At 38.9% G+C, this 24,755-nt stretch overlaps 1 protein-coding gene across 7 annotated transcripts in view; it reads right to left on the bottom strand.

Annotated features, from left to right (window-relative positions):
• Nucleotides 1-5,761: 5,761 nt before the first annotated feature.
• Nucleotides 5,762-24,755, bottom strand: part of PPP3CC (protein phosphatase 3 catalytic subunit gamma) — a 91,463-nt gene continuing 72,469 nt past the window's right edge. For 2 of the 7 annotated variants that reach the window (XM_060155651.1, XM_060155644.1), the window contains exons 10-15: nt 24,567-24,638; nt 16,178-16,204; nt 15,174-15,255; nt 14,464-14,561; nt 7,391-7,420; nt 5,762-6,287 (exon numbers count right to left, since the gene is read on the bottom strand). In XM_060155651.1, the coding sequence (XP_060011634.1) occupies nt 6,070-6,287; nt 7,391-7,420; nt 14,464-14,561; nt 15,174-15,255; nt 16,178-16,204; nt 24,567-24,638 (527 nt within the window). In that variant the 3' untranslated portion in view covers nt 5,762-6,069. The remainder of the gene's footprint in view (nt 6,288-7,390; nt 7,421-14,463; nt 14,562-15,173; nt 15,256-16,177; nt 16,205-24,566; nt 24,639-24,755) is intronic. The other 5 variants (XM_060155645.1, XM_060155648.1, XM_060155649.1 and 2 more) reach the window with 3 other exon arrangements.

Here is a 24,755-nt window from a genome sequence, read left to right as displayed (position 1 = left end):
AGGGAATTTGGGCAAGAACTTACAAGAAGGCAGCGTACGTGGCCCTCCTTTAGAGCTGCTCAGAGGGACGATCCACATCCACTCCTCACTTCTTGATCTTAAACCACCTCGGCTTGTCATGAGGGTGTAGAAGACGAGAAGACGCATAACCCCGTCTTGGACAAAGGTGTTATTTAGCAAGTCTTGCCAAGGTTGATGGGGCGTGAGGCCACGGCCTCCCGGGAGGGAATATAGTCTCCAGTATCATCTTTACCTTTGTGACTGCATAGATGAAGGCAGCTAACCCTGACCCCATTCACTTTGGCTGGCTAGACATAGGCAGGTCAGGTCACAAGTCTCAAAGTAATATAGGTTTCCTCTTTCACACTCTATCAGTGGCACAAAGCTCTACTGTGAATACAGTTCTCTGCTGGACTCAAGATAAGAGTAACAACCACGTTTTTCGACTACACAACTTGCTTGCTCTATGCGCGTCTGCCCTTTCTTATGGCTTTCCTTTGAGTGTTTGATCACAGCAGTGCTGAAGAGGGACTGTGGCATTACAATGCTTCGGAGGTGTCCTCCAGGTAATCCAAACCCTCCTCCAGCTATTGTTGGGCTCCCTAGACTGCCCTTTACTCTCTGCTATAGCAGATTTCAGAAAAGATATGGACCTGGGTGCCAGACAAGGTGGTATCCATGTTTATAACCACAAGTGATTTAGGAAATTGGAGCCTCATTCCCACAACTGGGGCTCTGGGTTCACGCTCCCTCTGAAGTCTTTTCTCCCAGGGTAGGGAAAGCTGAATAATGCTTTGAAAAACACTTGGGTTCCACTGTTACTATAACAACTATAATAAATATCGGAGATTCTAGAATGATATCTCAACAAGTCTTTCTGGGTACGAAAGTAATTTTCAATACAAAAACTGGAGGAAAAAACCTGAAAATTAATACAAAGAAAAACTATGAATCAGTCAATCTGGTACAAGCTCTTCCTAAACCATTTTAACTAACTGGTCACCCAGATTGGTCAGGATGAACGTAACTCTCAAGAGCTTGAGTTTTGTATTTATAGATATGGTACAGTCAAAACTTCTGGAGATCAGCTACAATATTTACATAAAACAAGGGAGGGTAGAGGGAACAGATTTCAGCCTTACTTACTCCAAGAGGCTAGAGGGACTATTGAGTAATGACCATGAGCAGTAAGTCTGGCTGTATCTCATGTAGGCATGGTTTGCAATATTTTTCTTACAGAGAGCAGCTGCCTCAAACTTTGTTTTTTGTTTTGTTTTGTTTTTTAATCTTTTGGCCGCACCCCAAGGCATGTGGGATCTTAGTTCCCCGACCAGGGATCGAACCCACGTCCCCTGTGTTGGAAGTGTGGAGTCTTAACCACTGGACCACCAGGGAAGTCCCAAACTTTGTGTTTTAAAATTACTCAGAAGAGGATCTAAGGGACAATGCCAAGGCCCCAAGTTATCCAATTTGAAGAAATCCCACCCTTGCTCCATAATGACATTAAATAATAATAATCTGTTTACAAAACAATTAAGAGCTTTCCTTTTCCTATTCTGAATAGTGTAACGAAGTCAGTTATCCTGTTATCAGGATAAGAAAGCAAATCTTTGCTATTGAGAAAAACTTGATTCATGGAACTGCAAATGTTCTGTAGGAACAGAAAAGGCAAGGTAAATATAGATAAAAGGGTATGAAAAATACTGATATTCCTGGAGAGTCTGATTCTTCTATCCCTACGCAAGAAGCCACATCATACCCATCCATAAGCCATTTTCACTTTGCTGGTCAATATCTAGTCAAAAAAGGCCAGCGAATCAGCAATGTCTGTACCCATAACCTAAGTGTTACCTTCCTTGAGGTTTTAAAGAAAACAGGCTGCTTTTGTTTTAGCATTCCGTCTCTCTCTCTCTCTCTCTCTCTCTCTCTCTCACACACACGCACATGCACACACACGCGGCTTATTCTTTTACTTTTTCTCTAAATATTCAGAACACAGAGATTAAAAAAAGATGTATGTTTTGAACTTGTATTAGATGAGTTCTAAAATTTTTATTAACAAGAACTGTCATCTGATCAATTTGTAACTTCATATGACGTGGATGTAAACAAAATTGGGAAAACTGGTCTTCGGGAAGTGTCATTTCTAAACTGGTATTTCAGAAAAGTTTACAAAGGAGTCCTCTGACGCGTCCCCCCAACCCCCATGAGAGAAGTTGAATAACGTCTCTGTGGACTTTAAAGTGAAGGAGAACAAGAGAAAAGTATTTTTAGTATCTTTAGAACATTCAAGGGGGAAGATTTAGTAAAAACAGAAGAGGCTTTGAAAACAGCAACACCACAGAGCGCTGACAGCAGTCAAAATGTTTGTTTGAAATGATGGCCCCAGTCAGACTATCAGGCCCCAGGCAGTTTTATGGAAAACTCAGGGCAGGCCACCAGCCATCTCGGGAGCTACTATTCAGATGAAAACATTAAAAAATATGTTAAAACCCTCCAATGAAGTCTAAAGGGAAGAACAAGTGCTGTTATATCAATATATTCCTAAGGCTCACGCCTTCTATTATTATTTATTTATTTTTACCTTTTAAAAAAATTTATCTATTTTAATTATTTATTTTTGGCTGCGTTGGGTCTTCGTTGCTGCGCACAGGCTTTCTCTAGTTGCAGCGAGCGGGGGCTACTCTTCATTGCGGTGCGCGGGCTTCTCTCATTGTGGTGGCTTCTCTTGTTGCGGAGCACAGGCTCTAGGTGCGCAGGCTTCAGTCGTTGTGGCACGTGGGCTCAGTAGTTGTGGCTCATGGGCTGTAGAGTGCAGGCTCGGTAGTTGTGGCACACGGGCTTAGTTGCTCCGCGGCATGTGGGATCTTCCTGGACCAGGGCTCAAACGCGTGTCCCCTGCATTGGCAGGAGGATTCTTAACCACTGCGCCACCAGGGAAGCCCTGGTTTATGCCTTCTAAACTGTCTTGAATCACAGGTACAAATGCATATATAGGTGCACTGCCTGCTGGTCTGGCTTTAAGAAGCTATTTGTAGGACTTCCCTGGTGGTGCAGTGGATAAGAATCTGCCTGCCAATACAGGGGACACACGTTCGAGCCCTGGTCCGGGAATATCCCACATGACGTGGAGCAACTAAGCCCGTGAGCCACAACTACTGAGCCTGCGCTCTAGAGCCCGCATGCCACAACTACTGAGCCTGCGTGCCACAAATACTGAAGCCCGCGCGCCTAGAGCCCGTGCTCCACAACAAGAGAAGCCACCGCAGTGAGAAGCCTGCGCACCGCAACGAAGAGTGGTCCCTGCTCACCGCAACTAGAGAAAGCCCAGGTGCAGCGACCAAGACCCAACGCAGCCAAAAATAAATAAATAAATAAATAAATTAAAAAAAAAAAAGCTACTTGTACCAGACAGACACACTCACCACACAACTTTCTAAAGTACTGAAATACACACCCCAGCTTTCTACAGAACATAAGAAATGCCTTTACCTTTAGAATTCAACAGGATCTTCAAACCTAACTTCCTTCCAGAGCTGCTGCTATGCTCTTTTAAACCCCCTCCAATTTTCCTGAATCATGACCACTTAACTCTCTACTCCAGCTGAACCTTGAACAGCTCAAAAGTTACCTGTAAAATACATCTTTTCACATGGCTCTGTCAAGGAAAATTGCTTTATCGTACTACTTCATTTTGGGAAGAAAATGAAGACCTTCCTAAGTAATTGTCTTTTTTTTTTTTTCCTAATACTATTTTTTGCTTATAAGGATTTGTAGTAACTATTTCACTACTTGCCTGCTGATTGAAGTCCTTAAGATTGAAGCCCACGGTTTCTACCTGTGGACTGTGTGTGTATAACAATAGCCTCAATGGAAAAGAGAAAGGAATCAGGGACTCCCATCTATCAAACCTGTCCTGTGAACTGACTGTCACATTAGGTGAGATTTCCAAAACAGTGGCTCTTTCCCTATTGGGATTGGGGGAGGGAGGAGTATGAGGATATCCAGGTGATGAATTCCTCTTTGATTATAAAGAAATGATGATCAGTAAAGACAGCTACTGGAGACTCTTTCTCTCCTCTTTCAAAGATTTTACTCACAACCCAATAAGAGACCTTTTATCTCCTTCCCATCTTTTTTGTTAACAGAGCACTCTACGCCACCAGATTCCAATCTCCAAAGTGCTTTGATCTCTGTCATAAACAAATTGGGAACTGTTAGCATGGCATAGGAGAAAGAGGTAGATGGGCTAAATCCTCATTCTTCTAATGAAATTATGTTTTGTTTTGAACCGTGCCACACGGCTTGTGGGATCCTAGTTCCCCGACCAGGGACTGAACCTGGGCCCTCAGCAGTGAAAGCCTAGAGTCCTAACCACTGGACTGCCAGGGAATTCCCTGAAATTATGTTTTTTGAAAAAAGGTTTCTGGTGTCCTTGAAGCTCCAAACATAAAGTACTACTGTCTGGGATACTTGCTTTAATGCTGGACTCCTATATCCCAAATGACATTAAGGAATTCCACAAATATGCAGTTTGATGTAGTGTGGCCCAGACATGCACTTTCACTACAGGCTGACCAATGAGTATTATGACATGGCACCTGTCATCAGGCTAAACCAAAAATGGGAGCCTAAGGATCCCTGAAATTTCCTTCACTAGTTGGCTGTGACTTGAAAAACTAAGGAAAGATTATTCAAACCTTGTATTTGATCACTTGTTTTTGTATTCCAAAATACGCTGACAGAGACCGACACACAGTTCAATATAATGAGTGCTGAAACATGGAGGAACATTCCAGTAATTGATAGACAGGAAATCCTCACTCATCCAATGCCCTTTAGCAAGACTTCCAGTTCACAGGGGGACCATTTTAACCTAGTCAGTTTCCATTACCCCTGTTGGTTTCAAAAATGCTGACACAGAAAAACAGATGGACGACGGGGAGGATAGATGTGAGAGCTGATGCAGTAACACAGAAGGGCATAAACACTTCTTACCACCGAAGGCTCTACAGAGGGCATTTATATTTAGAAATGTCGCTTCCTTTGCAGATGGGGTAAATCACCTAGTGTTCAAAAATAAAAGCAAGGGTGCTTCCCTGGTGGCGTAGTGGTTGAGAGTCCGCCTGCCGATGCAGGGGACACGGGTTCGTGCCCCGGTCCGGGAAGATCCCACATGCCGCGGAGCGGCTGGGCCCGTGAGCCATGGCCGCGGAGCGGCTGGGCCCGTGAGCCATGGCCGCTGAGCCTGCGCGTCCGGAGCCTGTGCTCCGCAACGGGAGAGGCCACAGCAGTGAGAGGCCCGCGTACCGCAAAAAATTAAAAAAAAAAAAAAAAAGCAAAAGGATCTGGCAACAGTTAAGAAACCTCCAAAGTTCTAAGGGAAGTTTAAACCAATCATGCCCACGGTTAGATGAACAAATTTTAAGTAATTCTACGAAAATCCCTCATTATTTTTTATTTCGCCATACTAGAATACATTGAGTAATTGAGAGTCCAGAAGAAAGTAGGTTATCATGGAAAACATTTCCCTTGGCCCTTAAAATCACTGGGTTTGGGTTATTCACTTAGGAGTTCTACTATAATCAAGTTTTCCATAAGAAGAGAAGTTTTAGCCACTGAAATCTAAGAGATCTTCAATGGTACCCTGTAGAAAGGAAAAAAAAAAAAAAAAGAAAGAAAAAACCCTTTTGTGTTTGAAAAATGATTAGTCTGAAATTAAAGATATTACCCTCCAAAAACAAGAGAAAAGGCTGGCTAGTTCAAGTCAGAAACCCAGGGTAGAGGTTTCCAAGGCCCTTTTATTAGGGGGAAGGTCCCCTTTATAGCACAAGACTTCACTATGTATCAGACAATCAGATCAGTTCCTAAAAATTAGGGGGGGAAAAAAAGGAAAAACAAAACACATTCACTTTTTATGTATATATTAAACATAAATTAAAAGAATTTATAAAATGGTCACCTTTCTTACAGAGTAAATGCAGAGTGTATTATGAATGCACCTCCAGGTTTAAGTTGTTTCAGTTGTTTTTGTTTTGTTTTCCAATAATAAATAAATAAAATTGATTGTTAAGTCTTGGATCCACCTGTGCCACAGCAGGGCTCTGAGTCATTACTGGCTCTTCTCCCCTTGTCACTCCTGTGCGCAGCGTTTGGTTGGACTAATTTCACCGGCCCATCAAAGTACTGGCTATCTTTGCGGGGTGGCATCCGCTCATTAATTCGGTCCAGACCTCGGGCTTCTTCAAAACTCCGGATCCTGTGCTGAAGCGAAAACCCTCTGATGGCTACAGAAAAACAGGAAAGGGAGGAGCTCAATTAGACAGTAAAGCGACCAGCTTTAAGTTTCTTAGCATACAGCAACCTCCTAGAGAAACACACAGAAGGGTGGCTGTGGAGCACATGTCTGGTGAAGGGATTGAGCAATATTTGATTTCAATTAGCCTGGTCTGAAGCTACTGCTTCCTTAAGGCCCAAAGGGCCACGGAAACTGTGAAAGTCATTTTCATAGCTCAATTAATCATAGCAGAAGTAGACCTGACAAAAAGCCCCAATACATTTGAAAGAGTCTCTTATGGGCCAGAAACGTGCTCAGTGAGAGAGAAAAAAAGGCAACACTAGAATAACAGAACAAGTTAAGCAGAGTAGCTGCTCTAACACAAACATCACATAGACCACACAAAAAAGTTTGTTTAGAAGGAAAGCTTTTTATCTTGCACAACCAGGAGCTGAATGTAAGTTAAAAGCCATCTAAAAAATAGTTCGTAGATATTTTCTTTCTGATTGAACTTTTGTATCACCAAGGAAAGGCATTCCCATTGTGAACCATCTTATCTAACAGAACAATTAAATTTATAACACAAGTTTATCGATTCCAATGGTTTTCATCCTCAGAATTCATAGGTAATTTGTTACTTAAAATTTGTTTTCATAGAAACAAAGATAATTTAGCTTGACTGACTTAGGGCAACCTCAAAAACAAATCAAACTAAATCCTATCTACTTTTGCCTCCACTTTTGATGTCATTTGGAATCATTAGATAAAGAGGCTGAGGGTTTGAATTTCTGATAATCAAATGGATGCCTCTTGGATATGGAAGGGCTATGAGATTACACCATTTGAACCCCCATGACCAGTTGCTTAAGCTTCAGTCGTTGCATTAAAACTGAGAGAGCCCAGAAAGGACTTCGGCTGTGGAGAAGATCATTTAAATTAATACAAATACAGGACACAAAGGAAATACTTTGTGAGCACGCCTAGCGATATCTCTTCCTTTCCTCACTGTTACAGTTCTGGTGATGCAATAATAAAAGATTTCGAATGTTGACAAAGCTTTTAAAACCAGTAGACAGACACATGATCACATCTATCATAGGAATATGGCCATACCTTCCCGGGCCTCTACCGCTTCTACTGTGGCTGTAAGAGGCAGGAGCAGTGGCATGCAAAAATGAAGGCAGAAAAAGAGTGAGTAAACCAACAGCACTGCTGCCAGCACAGACATCCCAGCGTCCCACCTTTAAGCCTATTCCCATCCCTAATAAAAGTCGACTAGTTAGAGAAGCGACAGGATTACTGCGAAAAACTAAATTGGGGGGAAATATGAGGTGGGGAGAGTTTCTAAGATTGTTCACATTGTGAGTGGCACGAGAACCTTTTAGCTAATGTCATCCACAGCTAAGACAATGGGGTCAATCAAGCTGACTAGAAGAAACAAGAGTTACGTTTTCCTCATTTTAAATAGCCAGCTGCTAATCTACGTCTTAACATTCACATGTCAAAATATGTCCAGTCAAATCATTTAATATTACAACTGTTCTTTAGTTTGTGATAGTTCAGATGATATTAGATCTGTAGCTGCTGTGTCCTATTTAAAAAAGTTATTTAAAACTATTTCTTAATGATTTCAAGCAACTTGTGTGGGGTCCAACTGTCCTTAATGAAAAGGAGTGGCCGTTGAATAACAGACTGGCATTTGGAAGGAGAGAAAAATGGGTTATAAGTGAAGGGTTATTTCTTTTCCGGGGGTGGAGTACTAAGCTGGCAAAGGCATAAATCTATTCAATTCTGAATACAAATTCATGTACCATCTGGGAGGAGAGACACAGCAGAGGCTGACATTTCCAACCCACATGGCTTCCATTCGCTGTGCAAGACAGCAGGCCAATTACTAAGAAGGTCCTCTTCTCCCTCACTTTTGGAAAAGGAAGCTATTTAAGAATTAGTATCAACAGGTAAACTTTCTTGCATCTTCATTTTAAGACAGTAAAAGCGCTAATATATGAAAAGGTTACCAGTTGTAGCAAGAAAGATCTTATTAGGAGAACCCTGTTAGTTCCTCCAATACCAATTTTTTAAAAGAAGGCAGGGAAGAATAATGAACAGTAACAGTTTGCTGTTCCTGAGGCTTTTTATATCCATCAGAGAGGAGAAACTGGAAGAACTGAAAATTAACTTCCCAAGGCAATGGGGAAAATGGAAACTTGGAATCAACTTATCAACTGCTTACATTTGTCAACCATGTGTTGGCATGTGTTAAGGCAATGTCACACCCTCTCAAACCTCCTCACATAGAACAAATTTTCACAAGAAAACAATAATGCCTTCAAACAGTACATCACAAAAGCAACTGTTAAGAAGTGGGAGAACAAGGCTTTACCTGAAATTGTACACACAGTGTTGGTTAATTAGAATTTAAAAGCTGTGTGTGTGGCAAAATGTGTACTAGTATCACATTGTTCTGGGTCCTCCTAGAATTGCTTTTTGCATTGGGTATTAAGATAGCCTGCACTGAAGGATATTCCTTACAAGAAACAGTCGTATAAAACTGAGAAACTCTTTTTTCTTTTCCTTTACTGAAATATACTTTTCTTTACTGAATGAGATTTCTTTACTGAAACATAATTCACATAACCATAAAATTCACTTGTTCAAAGTGATAGTTCAATGATTTTAAGAGTGGTGCAGCCATTACCACAATCTATGGTTAGAATATTTTCATCACCCCCTAAAACCCCATTTCCCTCCCTCATCCCTTTCCCTAACTTTACAGTCAACCACTAAAGTACTTTCCGTCTCTACAGATTTGCCTGTTCTGGACATTTCACATAAGTGGAATCATATAATATGTGGTTTTAGTGATTGGTTTCTTTCACTTAGCATAATGTTTTCAAGGTTCATTCATGTTGAGGATTGTATCAGTACATAATTCCTTTTTATGACTGAATAGTATTCCACTGTATGAATACACCACATTTTGTTTATCCATTCATCAGGTGATAGACATTTGTGTTGTTTCCACTTATTGGCTATTACAGAGCATGTTACTATGAACATTTGTGTACAAGTTTTTGTGTGGCTATGTTTTTATTTCTCTGGGTATGTAACTAGGAGTGTAACTGCTGGGTCATATGATTAACAGTATGTTTAATCATCTAAGAAACCGCCAGATTGGTTCCCAATGTGCTGCTCCATTTTAAATCCCCACCAGCAGTGTATGAGGGTCCTACTTTCTCTCCATTCTCACCAACACTTGTTTCTATCTGCCTTTTTGATTACAACTATCCAGTGGGCTTAAAGTGGTATCTCATTGTGGTTAATGTCTAATGATGTGGAACATCTTTTCACATGCTTATTGGCCATTTGTATGTCTTCTTTGGAAAAATGTCTATTCAATTTTTTACCCATTTTAATTGGGTTATTTACCTTTTTATTATTCAGTTACAAGAATTCTTTACAGTTTCTAGACACTAGTCTCTTATCAGACGTATGCTTTGTAAATATTTTCACCCATGCTGTGGGTTGTGTTTTCACTTTCTTGATGGTTCCATTTTCAGCACAAAACTTTAAAACTTTTGATGGAGTCCAATTTATAACTGACCTGTTTTTTATCTTATGGTCTTTCCTCTTTATTTTGGCTACTAGGAAGCTTGGAGTCAAATTTGTGACTGACTACTGGCTTTCACTGGTTTGTTTTCCTTTGTGCTCCAATTTCCAAGCATATTTATTTCCCTTCACTGTGTTGGATGTATACTGTAACTTACTCAAATCCCCCTTGGAACAAGGTGGGGTATAAATGAATGTAGGCTATAAGGCCATATAGGATGGGATATTGTTGGTTGAAGGCTCTCCAAGTAAAGTTACATGAACAATAAAAGATCTTTTTCAGCTAACGCTCCAGTTTGCCAGTGAACCTGTGGAACTGAGACTCTGATGGGAAAATGACAAATAAACTCAGTTCTTGTCAATCAATAAGAGAGAATAAGAAGCTCTACTGGCTGCAACTTTAGCTTTGTTCTTACACATTCCTGAGATTTCTATCAATTTTGGAGTACCAATAAACAATTCTATATTGATTAAAACACTCATATTCAAATCAGGAATGAAGAGAAACTGCATATATTTGGGACTGAGAACAAAAGATAGACCAAGGATTATAAACAACAAATCTCCAAATAACACATCCATAAAATTCTCTTTGCTACTTAACCCAGATTTGCAGATTTACTCTTTCAAATCAGGGTCTAGAAAAATTTCATTCAGATTAAAACAACAACTCTGTGGATCAGCAAATTTCCAAAACTTTTCAAGAAAGGAGGTATAGGATGTTCCTTTTTTTCTTTACCCATATTACTACCCATTAACTCTAAAATGCTTTGTCAGAGCTGCTCTCAGAATATTTCACATGACTAATAAGCAGAGCAATGACAGAAAAGTATTTTGCTTACAAGAAACTGCGCATCTGAGAGGGAAAATTCAGTCTGAAACAGTTTACTGATTCTTCCTATGAAACTACAGAACTTAAGAAAATTAATTTTATACTTCCAAGGAGAAAATGTTCACTCTTCCTTATAAATAACTAAACTCTAATATTTCAGTATTCAATTTGAAAGAGAAGGAGGAAATCAATCCTATAAAAAGAAGAGGGGGATGGGCTTCCCTGGTGGCACAGTGGTTGAGAGTCCGCCTGCCGATGCAGGGGACATGGGTTCGTGCCCCGGTCCGGGAAGATCCCACATGCCGTGGAGCGGCTGGGCCCGTGAGCCATGGCCGCTGAGCCTGTGCGTCCGGAGCCTGTGCTCTGCGATGGGAGAGGCCACAACAGTGAGAGGCCCGCGTACCACAAAAAAAAAAAAAAAAAAAAAAAAAGAAGCCCTGGAATGTTCACAAAATGAACATTCCCTGAATGTTCCCTGAATGTTCACAATAGCCCTGGAATGTTCACAAAATGCAAAGAATTCCTATAAGAGGCAGGGTGACAAGGAAAAGAAAAACTTAAGTAGAAGCAATTCAAAAAACAAGGGGGGCAAAAAAGCATTGAAACTCTACTTTAAGTTGTTGATGCTTCAACTCCAGTTTTCTTGCCGAGAATTAGTCATCCAATGACTTGATCTCACGTTTCTTCCCCTTGCTTGACCAGATCTGTTTATTCTGACAAATATCAACCTTATCATTCCTGGGTTCCATAAAGTCCTCTCCTTAAAGTCAACGCCCACGTAATTTTCAGAACTGACACTCTGGTTGAAGCGGTGACTGAGGCACTGTTGTAGGATATGGTTTGCAGGCAAAGAGGCAAACTCCCTTTCTGACTGAGAAACTCTAACCCCCCAAAATTAAGGTATAAAACACACAAGTGAGGCATATGATGTGCATAAATCTGAAGTGTACTCATTAATACATTTTTATATATGCATGCACTTGTGTAACTACCACCTAGGTAGTGATATAGAACATTCCCACTACTCCAGAAGTCCCCTGGGCTCCTTCTGGGTCCATATGCTCCCACCAGAGGACGTGCCATTCTGACTTCTTTTACCATTGATGAGCCTGCCAGTTCCTTTTTTGTTGTTGTTGCTTGTGTTTCTGAGAACAGAAAGCACAAATACCCATTGAGTGTTTCACTTCAGTGCCTGGGACACGGTGAAGCTCTTTTTAAAAAATAATTATTTATTTATTTTTGGCTGCTCTGGGTCTTCGTTGCGGTGCGTGGGCTTTCTCTAATTGGAGCAAGCGGGGGCTACTCTTCGTTGCAGTTCGCAAGCTTCTCATTGCGGTGGATTGTCTTGTTGCAGAGCACGGGCTCTAGGCGCGCGGGCTTCAGTAGTTGCAGCATGCGGGTTCAGCAGCTGTGGCTCACGGGCTTAGCTGCTCCATGGCATGGGGGATCTTCCTAGACCAGGGCTCGAAACCATGTCCCCTGCATTGACAGGCGGATTTTTAACCACTGTGCCACCAGGAAGTCCCAGTTCTTTTTTTTTTTTTTTTTAAACAGAAAAACAATTTATTCCAAAAGATAGCAGAAATAAATTCATCCTAAAAATATACTTTGGCATAATTCTGGTGGGACAGATCTTCCCTCTGAACGTGTTCTCCTATTGACCGCCCCACTGGAGTCTTCCTGTCTTGTAACAGCTCTTAAACACTTTGCTGATTCCCATGTAGTGAGCAGGCAGGAGCCACCTTCAAATCCACAGGTTCCAAAGAGAGAGTCATATATTTCTCAGAAGAACAGCATTTTCTATCTCAGAGGAGTGCACAGACATTTTATGGAGCCTGCACAGTTTAAGTAGGTACATAATTCATCAAAGTGTAAAAAAGGTGATGGGAAAAAAAATACTGCATTGTAGAATAAGACGTTCAAATGTGCTGTGAATGTTTAAGGAAGCTGATGGCCAAAATAGGCAAGTCAAGGAAGGTGGTCTAGGTATGGAGGTGATTTAACATCTCTTCATGACTAGAGATAACAGCAAACTGAACAGGTCACCAACAAGGTGATGATAACTCCCAGTTGGGACCCTCAGGGATGAACCAGGGCTCCAAGAAGCTGACGAAGCCCCAGAACACGCTCATCATGATGAGAGGCACCGTGAGGCCCATATACGCCACGGTTGCTTCCCCGCCGCCTCACTTTGATCCCACCCAGAAATGTTAGTCTGCTTGTTTTTGCACATCATATAAATCAGACAGTCTGTGCTCTTTTCGGTGTAGCTTTTTTAGTTTACCATGATGTCTGTGAGATTCAACCACGTTTTGCATGTATTCATAATGTTATTTTTTATTGCTGAGTAAATTCCATTGTATAAATATAACACAATTTATCTATTCTACTATTGATGGACATTTGGTTGTTTCCCATTTTGGACTATTATGAGTAAAGCTAAGGTGAGCATTCTTATGCACATCCTTCGGTGGACATATGCACTAATTTCTCTTCTATAGAAACCAGGCATGGGGGCTTCCCTGGTGGCGCAGTGTTAAGAATCTGTCTGCCAATGCAGGGGACATGGGCTCGAGCCCTGGTCCGGGAAGATCCCACATGCCACGGAGCAACTGGGCCTGTGAGCCACAACTACTGAGCCCGCGTGCCTAGAGCCCGTGCTCCACAACAAGAGAAGCCACTGCAGTGAGAAGCCCGTGCACCGGAAGGAAGAGTAGCCCCTGCTCGCCGCAACTAGAGAAAGCCCGCGTGCAGCAACAAAGACCCAATGCAGCCAAAAATAAAATAAAATAAACAAAAAAAAAACAGGCATGGATTTGCTGGGTTGTAGGGTAGACATATGTTTTGCTTTATTGCCCAACAGTTTTCCAAAGTGGTTGAACCAATTTACAAACCCACTAGCAATGTATCTAGTTTTAGTTCTCCACAAACTCATCAACACTTGGTATTGTCACACTTACAAATTTTAGCCATTCTAGAGAATATGTAGTGGTATCTCACTGTGGTTTTATATCCATTTCCCAGATGGGTAACTATTTTAAGCACCTTTTCATATGCTTTTTGGCCATTTTAATACCCTCTTTTGTGAAGTGTCTGTTAAAATCTTTTGACCATTAAAAAAATTTGGTTGTTTTGTGTTTTTCTTATTGAGTTGTACTTTTTTTTTTTTTGCCACGGGGTGCGGCATGCGGGATCTTAGCTCCCTGACCAAGGATCAAACCCATGCCCCTTGTGATGGAAGCGTGGAGTCTTAACCACTGGACCACCAGGAAGTCCCTGAGTTGTAGTTCTTTATAGAACTACAGACTTTATAGAACTGTAGACTCTGAATATAAGTTCTTAGTCAGACATATGTACTGCAAAAATCTTCTCCCAGTTTATGGTTTGTCTTTTTCCTTTCTTAATCATGAATTTCTGTGAATACACATTCTTAATTTTCATGAAAGTCATTTATTCAATTATTCTTTTAAGGTTAGTATTTTTTGTGTCATATTTAAGGACACTTTATCTACCCCAGTGCCTAGTTTCCATATCTTCTTCTGGGAGTTTTACTGTTTTAGATTTTACATTTAAGTTATAATTCATTTTGATTTAGTTTTTATGTATGGAGATCCATTTTCCCCCAGAGATAGATATCCAATTGCTTTAGTACCATTTATTGGGAGAAGCCCTAAGTTTCAATTTGACATTGACTGCTAGGTAATGGGAGCACACCTTCCATGAAAGGAGCATTTCTCATACTCACCTGTCTCAATAGTCTGCTTTCCTCCTGAGAGTACACCCAAAGGGAGTGTACCTGTAGGAGTCAGGCCCTTGAGAGTCAGCACACTCTCACTCTCTTCCCTGCAAAGGAAGATCAAAGCCCAGGGTTAATGCTAGGGTGTCTACCTCTCAGTACCTACAAAGATACTTGAAAGAAGTTAAGAAAAGATGTGCAGAGATGGAAGATAGCTTCTCCTTCTCCCTACCCCTTCCCTGACCCAAAGAAAGGGATGTTTTCTGTAAATATTCCAATTAGCCAGGTCTTGTTTTCAATTAAAGCCATTTAATAATCAGGTGCTGTTCTAATGTTTTCCATATATTACCCCATATAATCCTCCAAAGAACCTTGTAAGGCAGATCTGCTATTATCACTCTTTTACAGACCAGGAAAATGAGCCACAAGATCACACAGCTGAGAAGATGCAGAGCCAGGATCTGAACACAGGCAATCTGGCTCCAGAAGCCACACTAAATCACTGCACTCACTGCACTGCATCTAAGCTCATACCAAATAAATGTTTGCCAGGCATTTCTAGGCACTTTAACATGTAGGTCTGATTCAGATTGTACTCAACCCAAAGACCAACAGTTCTAATACCAAACTCCAATTCTAAAAAAACTGTTCTGAAATCAACTTCTAAATTACTCTCAAAATGCTTTTATCCCACAGTGTAATGACAGAGTTATCCTTACCGAAGAATTGAAAAGACCCGTGCCATCTTCCCAATGGCTCTGATTTTATTCTTGATGATCTCCTTTCGAACTGTAGTGCCTCCTTAGAGAATACAAAGAGTAAGTGAGTTAAAGGAATAGGTTAACAAGTTAGTTTTAAAAAATGCAGGATGAAGCGTCTTTCTAAGTTAAAGAAATTGTTTTTAAAAAAGAAATCAAGGCCTAAGTTTGTTTAAACAAACCAAAGTCCCAGGAAGTTGTAAGGAGCAAGAGAAAAAAAAAATAACCCAGAAGAGAGAAAAAAACAGATGATGTAAAAAATGGAGGGGCCACAGAAAAGACAGACTGAGTGGATCTATGAGGTAGGAACTTATTTGTGGTTCTGGAATGTAAAACACAGGGAAGAATGAAATACACACATATAAACAAAGACAGTTGCTACAGCAAAGATCTCTTTTGAGAATGCTGTGGGCCACCTCAGGATGCAGGGTTTGGCCTGCCAAATGGCAAGTGATGACTTGAGTAGTTGTCTTCTGCATGTAAACACAACACACAGCTAGCTCTCCTGAACTTACTGAGAGCTGCTTTCATTTTACAATCCTCACTTACTCACAAACTGGTGAGTTATTTCCTACCATAGACAACTGTGCAGTGTAAATTATGATGATGGGTAAGGTATTTTATAAAGCAACATCAAAAAAGTTAACGTTAAGACTTTATGGCCTTTTCTCATCCAAGATTTAGGAAACAGCTCACACATGAGAAGCCAATGTCCAGGCATGCATCAGGTGACCGCATTCAAACGTCAGAAACTAAGAAATGTGGCCTCTCCTTCCTCGCCCCCCAGTTCTAAATATCCTGCAGGATCATACAGCAGGGTTCAGAGAAAACATATACATTGAAACAGAAAGGGAGGATGGAGGGCCTGTCTGAAATTATTCAACTACAACTAAAAAAGTCTAATTAATAGATTGTGGTGGGACAGACAGCGAGTAGTAAGCTCATAGCACATTTTGGTCAGATACCTTTCTGATAGCTTGAAATGTAGTGATCTTCAGGGAGAAGAGACACCAAGAAACAAGGAGATGAAAATAGAAATATGGGAAGAGAAATTTAAGTTTGCATGGAAGAGAGAAAAGAAAAAATCAAAGCGAAATGCAATGAGAGAAGCAGGCTTTTATCTTTATCAGCTCAGAAGAGACATCCTTGGTATCATGATAGAATATTAAATTACAGATTTCTTGCCAGGAGTGTTTCTATTTCTTAAAAGTTTTACATTAATTCACATCTATTATTTTCCAACATGGTCTATCCCCATAGATCATGAAAATAAAATTAGACAAAGAAAAAGATACTATTTGTGGAACAAATAATGCTGAAAACAATGAATAAAAACAAAGGACAGAACGAACAGCTTACAAATCTCTTAATAAAAGCATCATGTTTTTATATAATGGATTCAATATATTCTCATATCTTTCTAGAGATATTACAGTTTTTCCATTTTTAAGTGTTATATTTTCTTCAGAATCTCCAGTTCATTTGAGTTGTTTCTGCTGTTTTTGTTGTTGTCTCTCTTAGAGACTTTCCCGAAGAGTCCTATAATCCCTGGTGCCTGCTCATCATTAAGAATGAGGGGCTAGAAAGCTTTCAGAGTTGGTAGGTGGGCTGCTGACTTGGAGCTTTACATACACAGAATGCCCAGGGTGGGTCTTTGTTAGGGAATTCTCTGTATCAGTACTGAGATTGCATATGGTCACGGAATTCACCTGTTTTTGGCAAAGTATCGATGCCCTCAGTTGTATCCTGGTCCAGAAATTCTTTGCTTTACGCTTTTTAGAGGTTAGCCTCCAGTCTTGGAGAAGAGGCAGCTAGGACCTCAGCTGCCTTTCAAACAGTTTTTACCTACTCATTTTAGCTCAGCCCCCATCTCCCTCTTCCCCTCAACTCAAGGTCCCCAATTCTAGCAACTGGTGTAGGCTACCAATTCCTTTGCTTTTTGAGGATTCTGTACTGGAACTCGGTATTCCCCATTACTAAACTGGTCTTTAGCTTTCTTGAATCAGCCAAGTCAGTAATACTAATTCATTTGTTTTCCAGCTTCCAAAATCCCTACAGAAATCTCCACATTTTTGTAGGCTTATAAATTTGTAAAAAATCTCTTTTATTGTGAAGTATGATAAACATACAGAAAAGTACACAAAACAAATGTATAACTCAATGATTTATTAAAAGCAAGTGGCCATATAACCAGTCAGGACAATAAACAGAACCCTGCCAGCCCCCCAGATTCCCCACCTTGGGCCCTTCCTAATAATTAGAGTCTCCCTCTTCCCAAAGAAAATCATTCTCTTGACTTCTATTGAAATCACTTTCTTGCTCTTCTTTATAGTTTTATCATTTAAGCATGTATCCACAAGTACAAGTTTTAATTTTTTTTTAATTTTATGTAATTGGAACAATCAAGTAATGTATTTTTGTGTCTGGCTTCTTTTGCTCAACATTATGTTTGTAAGACGCATCCATGTTTTCCCTGTTCCTGTAGTTCACTGTCATTATTGTATACAATTCCACTATATGAATATGCCACAACTTATTTATCCTTTCTTCTGTCAGTGGTCATTTGGACTGATTCCAATTTTTGGCTATGTTGAATTCAGCTGCTGTGAATATTCCAGTGCATTTCTCTTTGCTGCACATATTTCTCTTAAGTACATTCCTATAATTAGAATGCTCAGTTATAGGGTATGTATATGTTCAATTCTGGATAACAGTTTAGCATTATCTACTAAAGTCGATGTACCAATTTACACTTCAGTATATGAGCATTCCTGTTGCTACACATTCTGGCCAACACTTGATGTTATTCATCTTCACTTTTAGCCAATTTGGTAGGTGTGTAGAATCATCCATTGTGGTTTTAATTTGCATTTTCATGATGACTAATGTGGTTGGATAACTTTTCATATTTTTACTGGCCATTTGGATACCCTCATTTGTGAAGTGCTCATTCAAGTCTCATCTCACTGATCTGTAGTTCTTTATATATTCTGCATGAGTCACTTTTTGGTTGTGTAGCAAATATCCTCTCCCACTCTGTAGCTTGTCTTTTCACACTCTTTTTTTAAATTTTAATTTAATTTTATTTATTTTTTTCCACCCCGCTGCATGCAGGATCTTAGTCTCCTGACCAGGGATCGAACCATGCCCCCTGCAGTGGAAGCACAGAGTCTTAACCACTGGACTGCCAGGGAAGTCCCTTCACACTCTTTAAATAGAGTCTTTTGATAAATACAAGTTCTAATTATTATTATTATTTTTTTTTGCGGTACGCAGGCCTCTCACTGTTGTGGCCTCTCCCGTTGCGGAGCATAGGCACCGAACGCGCAGGCTCAGCGGCCATGGCTCATGGGCCCAGCCGCTCCGCGGCATGTGGCATCTTCCCGGACCGGGGCATAAACCCGTGTCCCCTTCATCTACAGGCGGACTCTCAACCACTGTGCCACCAGGGAAGCCCCATTGGTTATTTCTGTCTTATCTTTTTTACTTCATAAGTCTTGCCATGGATTTATCAATTTTATTAGTCTCTTGAAAAGAGTACATTCTGGTTTTACTGTTCCTCTATACTACATCTTATTTATTTATTTATTTATTTATTTATTTTGGGGGGCTACACCGCACAGCTTGTGGGATCTTAGTTCCCTGACCAGGGATCAAACCTGGGCCCTCAGCTGTGAAAGTGTGGAGTCCTAACCACTGGACCACCAGGGAATTCCCTATATTATATTTTATTTTCTGTTTTCTTATGCTGCTCTTAATTTTTTATTTCATTCCACCTCCTTTCTTTAGGTTTAATGTGCTATCCATTTTTTTCCCTTAACTTCCTGAGATAGATGTTGATTTTTCACCTTTCTTCTTTTCCAATTTATGCATTTAAGGCTATAAATTTTCCTCTATGCATGGCTTTAGATGCATCCCTCAAGTTTTGTTGTTCTATGTTTTTCTTTCAATTTATATCATTTTGTATTTAAGCAATGATTTTACAAAATGTGGTATAAAGGTGAACTAAATTTACAACTTAATTTGTTCATGTAAATTGCCTTCAAAATACATTGCAGCTAAGATGTGTATAAAATTTTACATACATTTGGAAGAAATCACACAGAAACAGTTGCTTTTTCAACAAACTTGGCTAATTTCACATCCCTTTTGGTCAGTCCCCCACGGACATGTGAGGTGAGGGGCATATGGACCTTGTACACACTGAACCATTCTGATGATGATTCATCTTCTCTGCTTGTAGGGTAATTTGAGACATAAAGCCAGATGCCTGATTACAATATTTGAAAGAGAACTCCTTGTAGACGGCACCTCTCTCACTTAATTCTGACCATCCTGCTGCTTTAAGGTCAACTTGGTTCCTCTCCTCTGCTGTCAACCAGTGAACATCTGCTGAGGTTCTGGTTCCAGCCCCAAACCCAGGCCTGCCTGGTGCACTGCCTGCCCTCAAGTTTTAATATGTACTGCTTTTTATTTTCATTCAGTTCAAAATATTTTGAAATTTTAATTGTGATATATGACCCATGGGTAATTCATTTCATTTCATTTTATTTTATTTTAATTTTTGGCTGCTCCATGTGGCATGCAGGATCTTAGTTCCCCGACCAGGGATTGAACCCACATCCTCAGCAGCGAAAGCGTGAAGTCCTAACTACTGGGCCGCCAGGGAATTCCCCATGTTATTTTTGTTTTAGCATTTATTTCATGTAATATTAATCTATCTACAACAGCTTTTCTTTGGTTAGTATTTGGACTATATATTTATTCTCCTTTTACTTTCAAATTTTCTGTATCTTTATGTTTTAGATGTCTCTTATAAACCATCATAAAATGTGTTTTAAAAAATCTTACCTGACAATTTGTCTTTTATTCATTTACATTTAATGAAGTTGCTGATAAATTTATCAACATAATTTATTCTATTTGTCCTAGTGTTATAGGTACCTTCCCTCCTTTCTTGCCTTCTAGGTTATTTTTTTTATCATGCCATTTTTTCTATAACTTAAAGGGTACATACTTTTTAAAAAGCCCTCCTTTCTTTTTTTTTTTTTTTGCGGTACACGGGCCTCTCACTGTTGTGGCCTCTCTCATTGCAGAGCACAGGCTCCAGACCCGCAGGCTCAGCGGCCATGGCTCACGGGCCCAGCCGCTCTGCGGCATGTGGGATATTCCCAGACCAGGGCACGAATCCGTGTCCCCTGCTTCAGCAGGCGGACTCTCAACCACTGCGCCACCAGGGAAGCCCAGCCCTCCTTTCTTGAAAATTACTCTTACACCATGCATCTCTTACTTATCAAAGTATAATGTTAACAGGTACTTTTCTCCTCTCCCCAGATAATATAGCGTCCTCACACACTTTAACTCTATCCCACTGCCGACTATTATGGTCATATATTTTAATTGTCTTTTAAATCCAACAAAAATTATTATTGTTTAATAAGGTCTAAATTCACTTGATTTACCCACATATTTTCTACTATTTGTACTCTTTATTTCTTCCTGACTCTCCAAGCTTCCGTCTGGTATTTTCCTTCTGTTTGAATAATATTCTTCAGAATTTCATTTAGTGTGGGTCTCCTGGTAATTCTCTTAGTACCTTTTTTAAAGGGAAGAATAGCTGAAAAATGCTTATTTCTTCTTCATTTTTGAAGGGTATTTCTGCTAGGTATAGAATTCTAGATGTACCAATTATTATCTTTCAGTACTTTGAATATGTCATTCCATGGTTTCCTGCTTCCATTGTTTCCACTGAGAATCTACTGTCAGTTTAATTGTTCTCTTTTGAAAGTAATCGATTTTTTTTTTTCCTGGCTGCTTTAAGATTTTTTTCTTTGTCTTTCACCTGAAGCACTTTTACTATGATGTGCTTAGATATTGTTTTCTTTGTATTCATTCTGCTTTGGTTTGGGGGACTTCTTCAATCTGTGGCTTAACTTGTCAGTTTTAGAAAAATTTCAATCCATTATCTCTTCAAATACTGGTTCTACCCCATTCTCTCTCTCTTCTCTAGGATTCCAAACACACAGGTGATACCTATTCACTGTATCCTCCATGTCTCTTATACTTTTTGGGGTATTTTATTTTTTCTCTTTGTGATTTATTCCAGGTTGTTTCTTCTTATATTCTAGTTCATTTATTCTTTGTTTAGCTTTATTGAATCTGCTGTTAATTCATCTGCTGTGTTTTTTATTTTTCATTCCTAGAACTTTCTTTTTGTGCTTTATCAACTCTGCTACATCCCTTCTTATAATTCACAGTTCTCTGCCAAAATTTTTAATCTAGTCTTTTATGTTCTTGAATAGTTAGCATTGTTTTATTTTTTAGAATAGTTATTTTAAAGTTTGGTCTGATAAAGCCAGTGTCTGGAGAACCTGAAGGTCTGTTTTTATTTTTTGCTCTTTCTGCTGGTTCTCATTCATTTTGTTATGTCTCCTCATATGCCTAGTTATTTTTGGTTGTGAGCCATGTATTATATTTGAAAGACAGTTTGCAGTAGTTTAAAGTTCTACATAATGCTACCTTAGTCTAAAGAGGTTTGCTTTTGCCAGATGCTTGGGACTACCCTATTTAAATTTCAGAGACTGAAATGACTTGAAGACAGGCTGTAGTCCCTTCCAGGGCATTCTATTTCCAGTTCACCCTTACTCTTACATAGATGCAACCTTTGGGGGTCCCAAACCAATGAGCAGAAGCTTACCAGCACTCAATTCATGTTTGGCAAGTCATGAACCCCAACTTTTTCTAGCTTCTATCAAGAGGGCTGGTCAACCTCTCAGGCCCCTCTTTTGATATTCATGAATGCCTTTAGGAGAAAATTGGTCCCATACGTAACCAAATGTCTTACCTCTCTGGATTTATGCCTTTCTCCAGATCTCTACTTGGTAATTCTTTATTACTTTCTTAGTTTTCTGAATGCCTTTGAAGCAACTTTTTAAAATATTTTGTCTACCTTTTCTAGTTGTCTTAAGAGTCAGGATTGCTTTAAACTATCTGTCTGGCATTACTAAAGTGAAAATCCTTAGTTTATATCACTTAGATAAAACCAAAATTGTACTGTAGTTTTAGTGTGGTTTCAGGAAGGAATGGAATTAGAAGTGTGTTCAATTCACCAGCGTAACCTAAAGGTTATTCTTCATTTCCTTTCAGAAAAAAAGTTTTAAAATCCTGTATCAGTTTATACCCACATACCTTGTAAAAAATGGGAATAAGAGGATTCTATCCATTTACTTTTGTACTTAACATCTAATACACTTTCCATATCAGCACCAACAGCTCTACTCCATTCTTTTATTTTTTTAATAGTTGTACTTCATACCACAAATATTTACCTACTATGCTCATTGCACTATACTTGGCTTTAAGGTGATAATGGTAAGCAAGAACGAATTTTGTCCCAGCACTCAGGGAATTTACTGTTGAGTGACTTAACAGTATTAAGTCACTTATTAAATACATTAATATATTAATCTTGTAACAGTATAAATAAATGTAAAATCGCAACTCTATCAAATGCTAAGAAGTTAGCACCATTGATATGAGAGCATGACAGGGGTGTTGGATCTAGTCAGGGAGATCAGAAATATCTTCCATGATGAAGTAACAATAAGCTGAATAGGAACTAACTAGAAGAGAAGGGGAGAAGAAAGGAAGCTTACAGAAGAGAAATAATATTCCATGTGGAGAATCTATCATATGGATATATCATGATTGATTTACCCAGCTCTCCACTGAGGGATATTTAGATTGTTTGACTCTTTTGCTACTACAGATGATACTTCAATAAATATATCCATATATAACTTTGGGCATAATTTAGTAAGGATGTCCTTATGATAATCAAGGATACATACACACAATAGAGTTAATACATACAATAGAGTTCACAATAATTTCCATTTCCACTTAGATTTAAATATAAAATTTACTAGATGTATTTCTTACATATTTCATCCTTTCCTAACTTAAATTCTTTGTTTTAATTTTCACTTGGCTGCACTATTTTCTCAAGACCTGGTTCCCTGCAGTGATCTCCTATCCCATTCATAAAGGTAAACACAAGCTATGCTCCATCTGCTCTGCACCTTCAATGTGGAATCTGAAGCATAAGTATGTATAGGACTCTCATCTATATTCTCAAAGTAAGCTAGGCTTTCTCCACTATGTACATAGCTCATCCTAACCATTGAGTGAATCACCTTAGCATAAGCTTGGGGAGAATGAGACAGTCAGAGGTTTGTGCTAAGGTGCTACCATCTCTCCAGAATCTTCTGCATTCTCAGATAAGTTAGGATCTATCTTTAAAATCAAACCTCCTGAAACATATTAGGGAAAAAATACTTGGCTATGTATACAACAAAATGTAACTATATAAATATCGCTCACAGGCCAATAAGAAGAAAAACAAACAAACATGCACATAACAGTAGAAAAGTGGGCAAAATAAATGAATTGACAACTCATAAAAAGAAATAAAGGTGGTAAATAAATACAAGAAAAAAACTTCATTAGTCATCATAAAAATAAATATTTAAGTTAAAAAAAACAGCAGACTACAAAAATTATAATAAATAGTATTGGAAGGAACACTGTGAACTATGTATCACATACACAAAATGTAAACTGTTATAGCTTTTCTAGGTCATCTGTATGCAATTTAAAACTGTTAAGTACTAATTGACACAAATTTTCAATTTCTAGAAATTTATCCTATGGAAATAATCAAGAAAGTGTTAATTTTCATTTCCTAGTATTGTTTTCCTTTCTTTCATACCACATATCAATATTTGACTCATATGCATTGTTTGTTTGTTTTCCCACCACCAGAATATAAGCTTTTTGAGAGCTTAGGACCTATACAATTGCTGGCACATATAAGGCGTATAATAAACATTGGTTGTTCAACAGAACAGGTAAAGATTTATCTATAAAAATTTTCAAAACTGTGGGGTTTTAAAAGAAAATTTGGAAAAAATCTAATATCCAACAGCAGGGGATTGGATAAAACAAAGAATGACTGACATGGATAACTACATAACCATTAAAAAGTAGTCTACAAAAACCCAGGAAATGTTTGTGAAACTATCACATGACCTCATTTTTGTTTAAAAGAAAAAAGAGGAAAAAAAGACCCTAATACAGTATTTATATCAAGATGTTAACAGTGGATATCTATGAGATGGTAGGATTATGGGTGACTTTTTTTTCTTATTTATGGTTTCCTGTATTTTTCAAATTTTTTTTCTACAATGAGCAGAATTCTTTTTTTAATTAGACAAAGAAAATTATTCACAACAAACTAAAACCAAAACCAAAACTTCTTCGTTTCTGATTCAAAGGAGGAAAAGGCAAGTTTACCTTCAATTTCATCATCGGAAATCAATTCATCATCAGAGCATATGTTGAGAATGTTAACCAGCATCTCTGTGACTAGATGATAAGACAAAATAACCCAAAATTTATATAATTAATAAGGTACTTTCTCTAAAATGATGTGGATATATAAACATACATGTTAAATAAACATAGATAAAAATGATTTGCCAT

This window comes from Lagenorhynchus albirostris, chromosome 7 (assembly GCF_949774975.1).
Source record: "Lagenorhynchus albirostris chromosome 7, mLagAlb1.1, whole genome shotgun sequence".
NCBI lineage: Eukaryota > Metazoa > Chordata > Mammalia > Artiodactyla > Delphinidae > Lagenorhynchus > Lagenorhynchus albirostris.
Note: the sequence above shows the minus strand (reverse complement) of the source record. Positions and strands in the feature narration are given on the sequence as shown.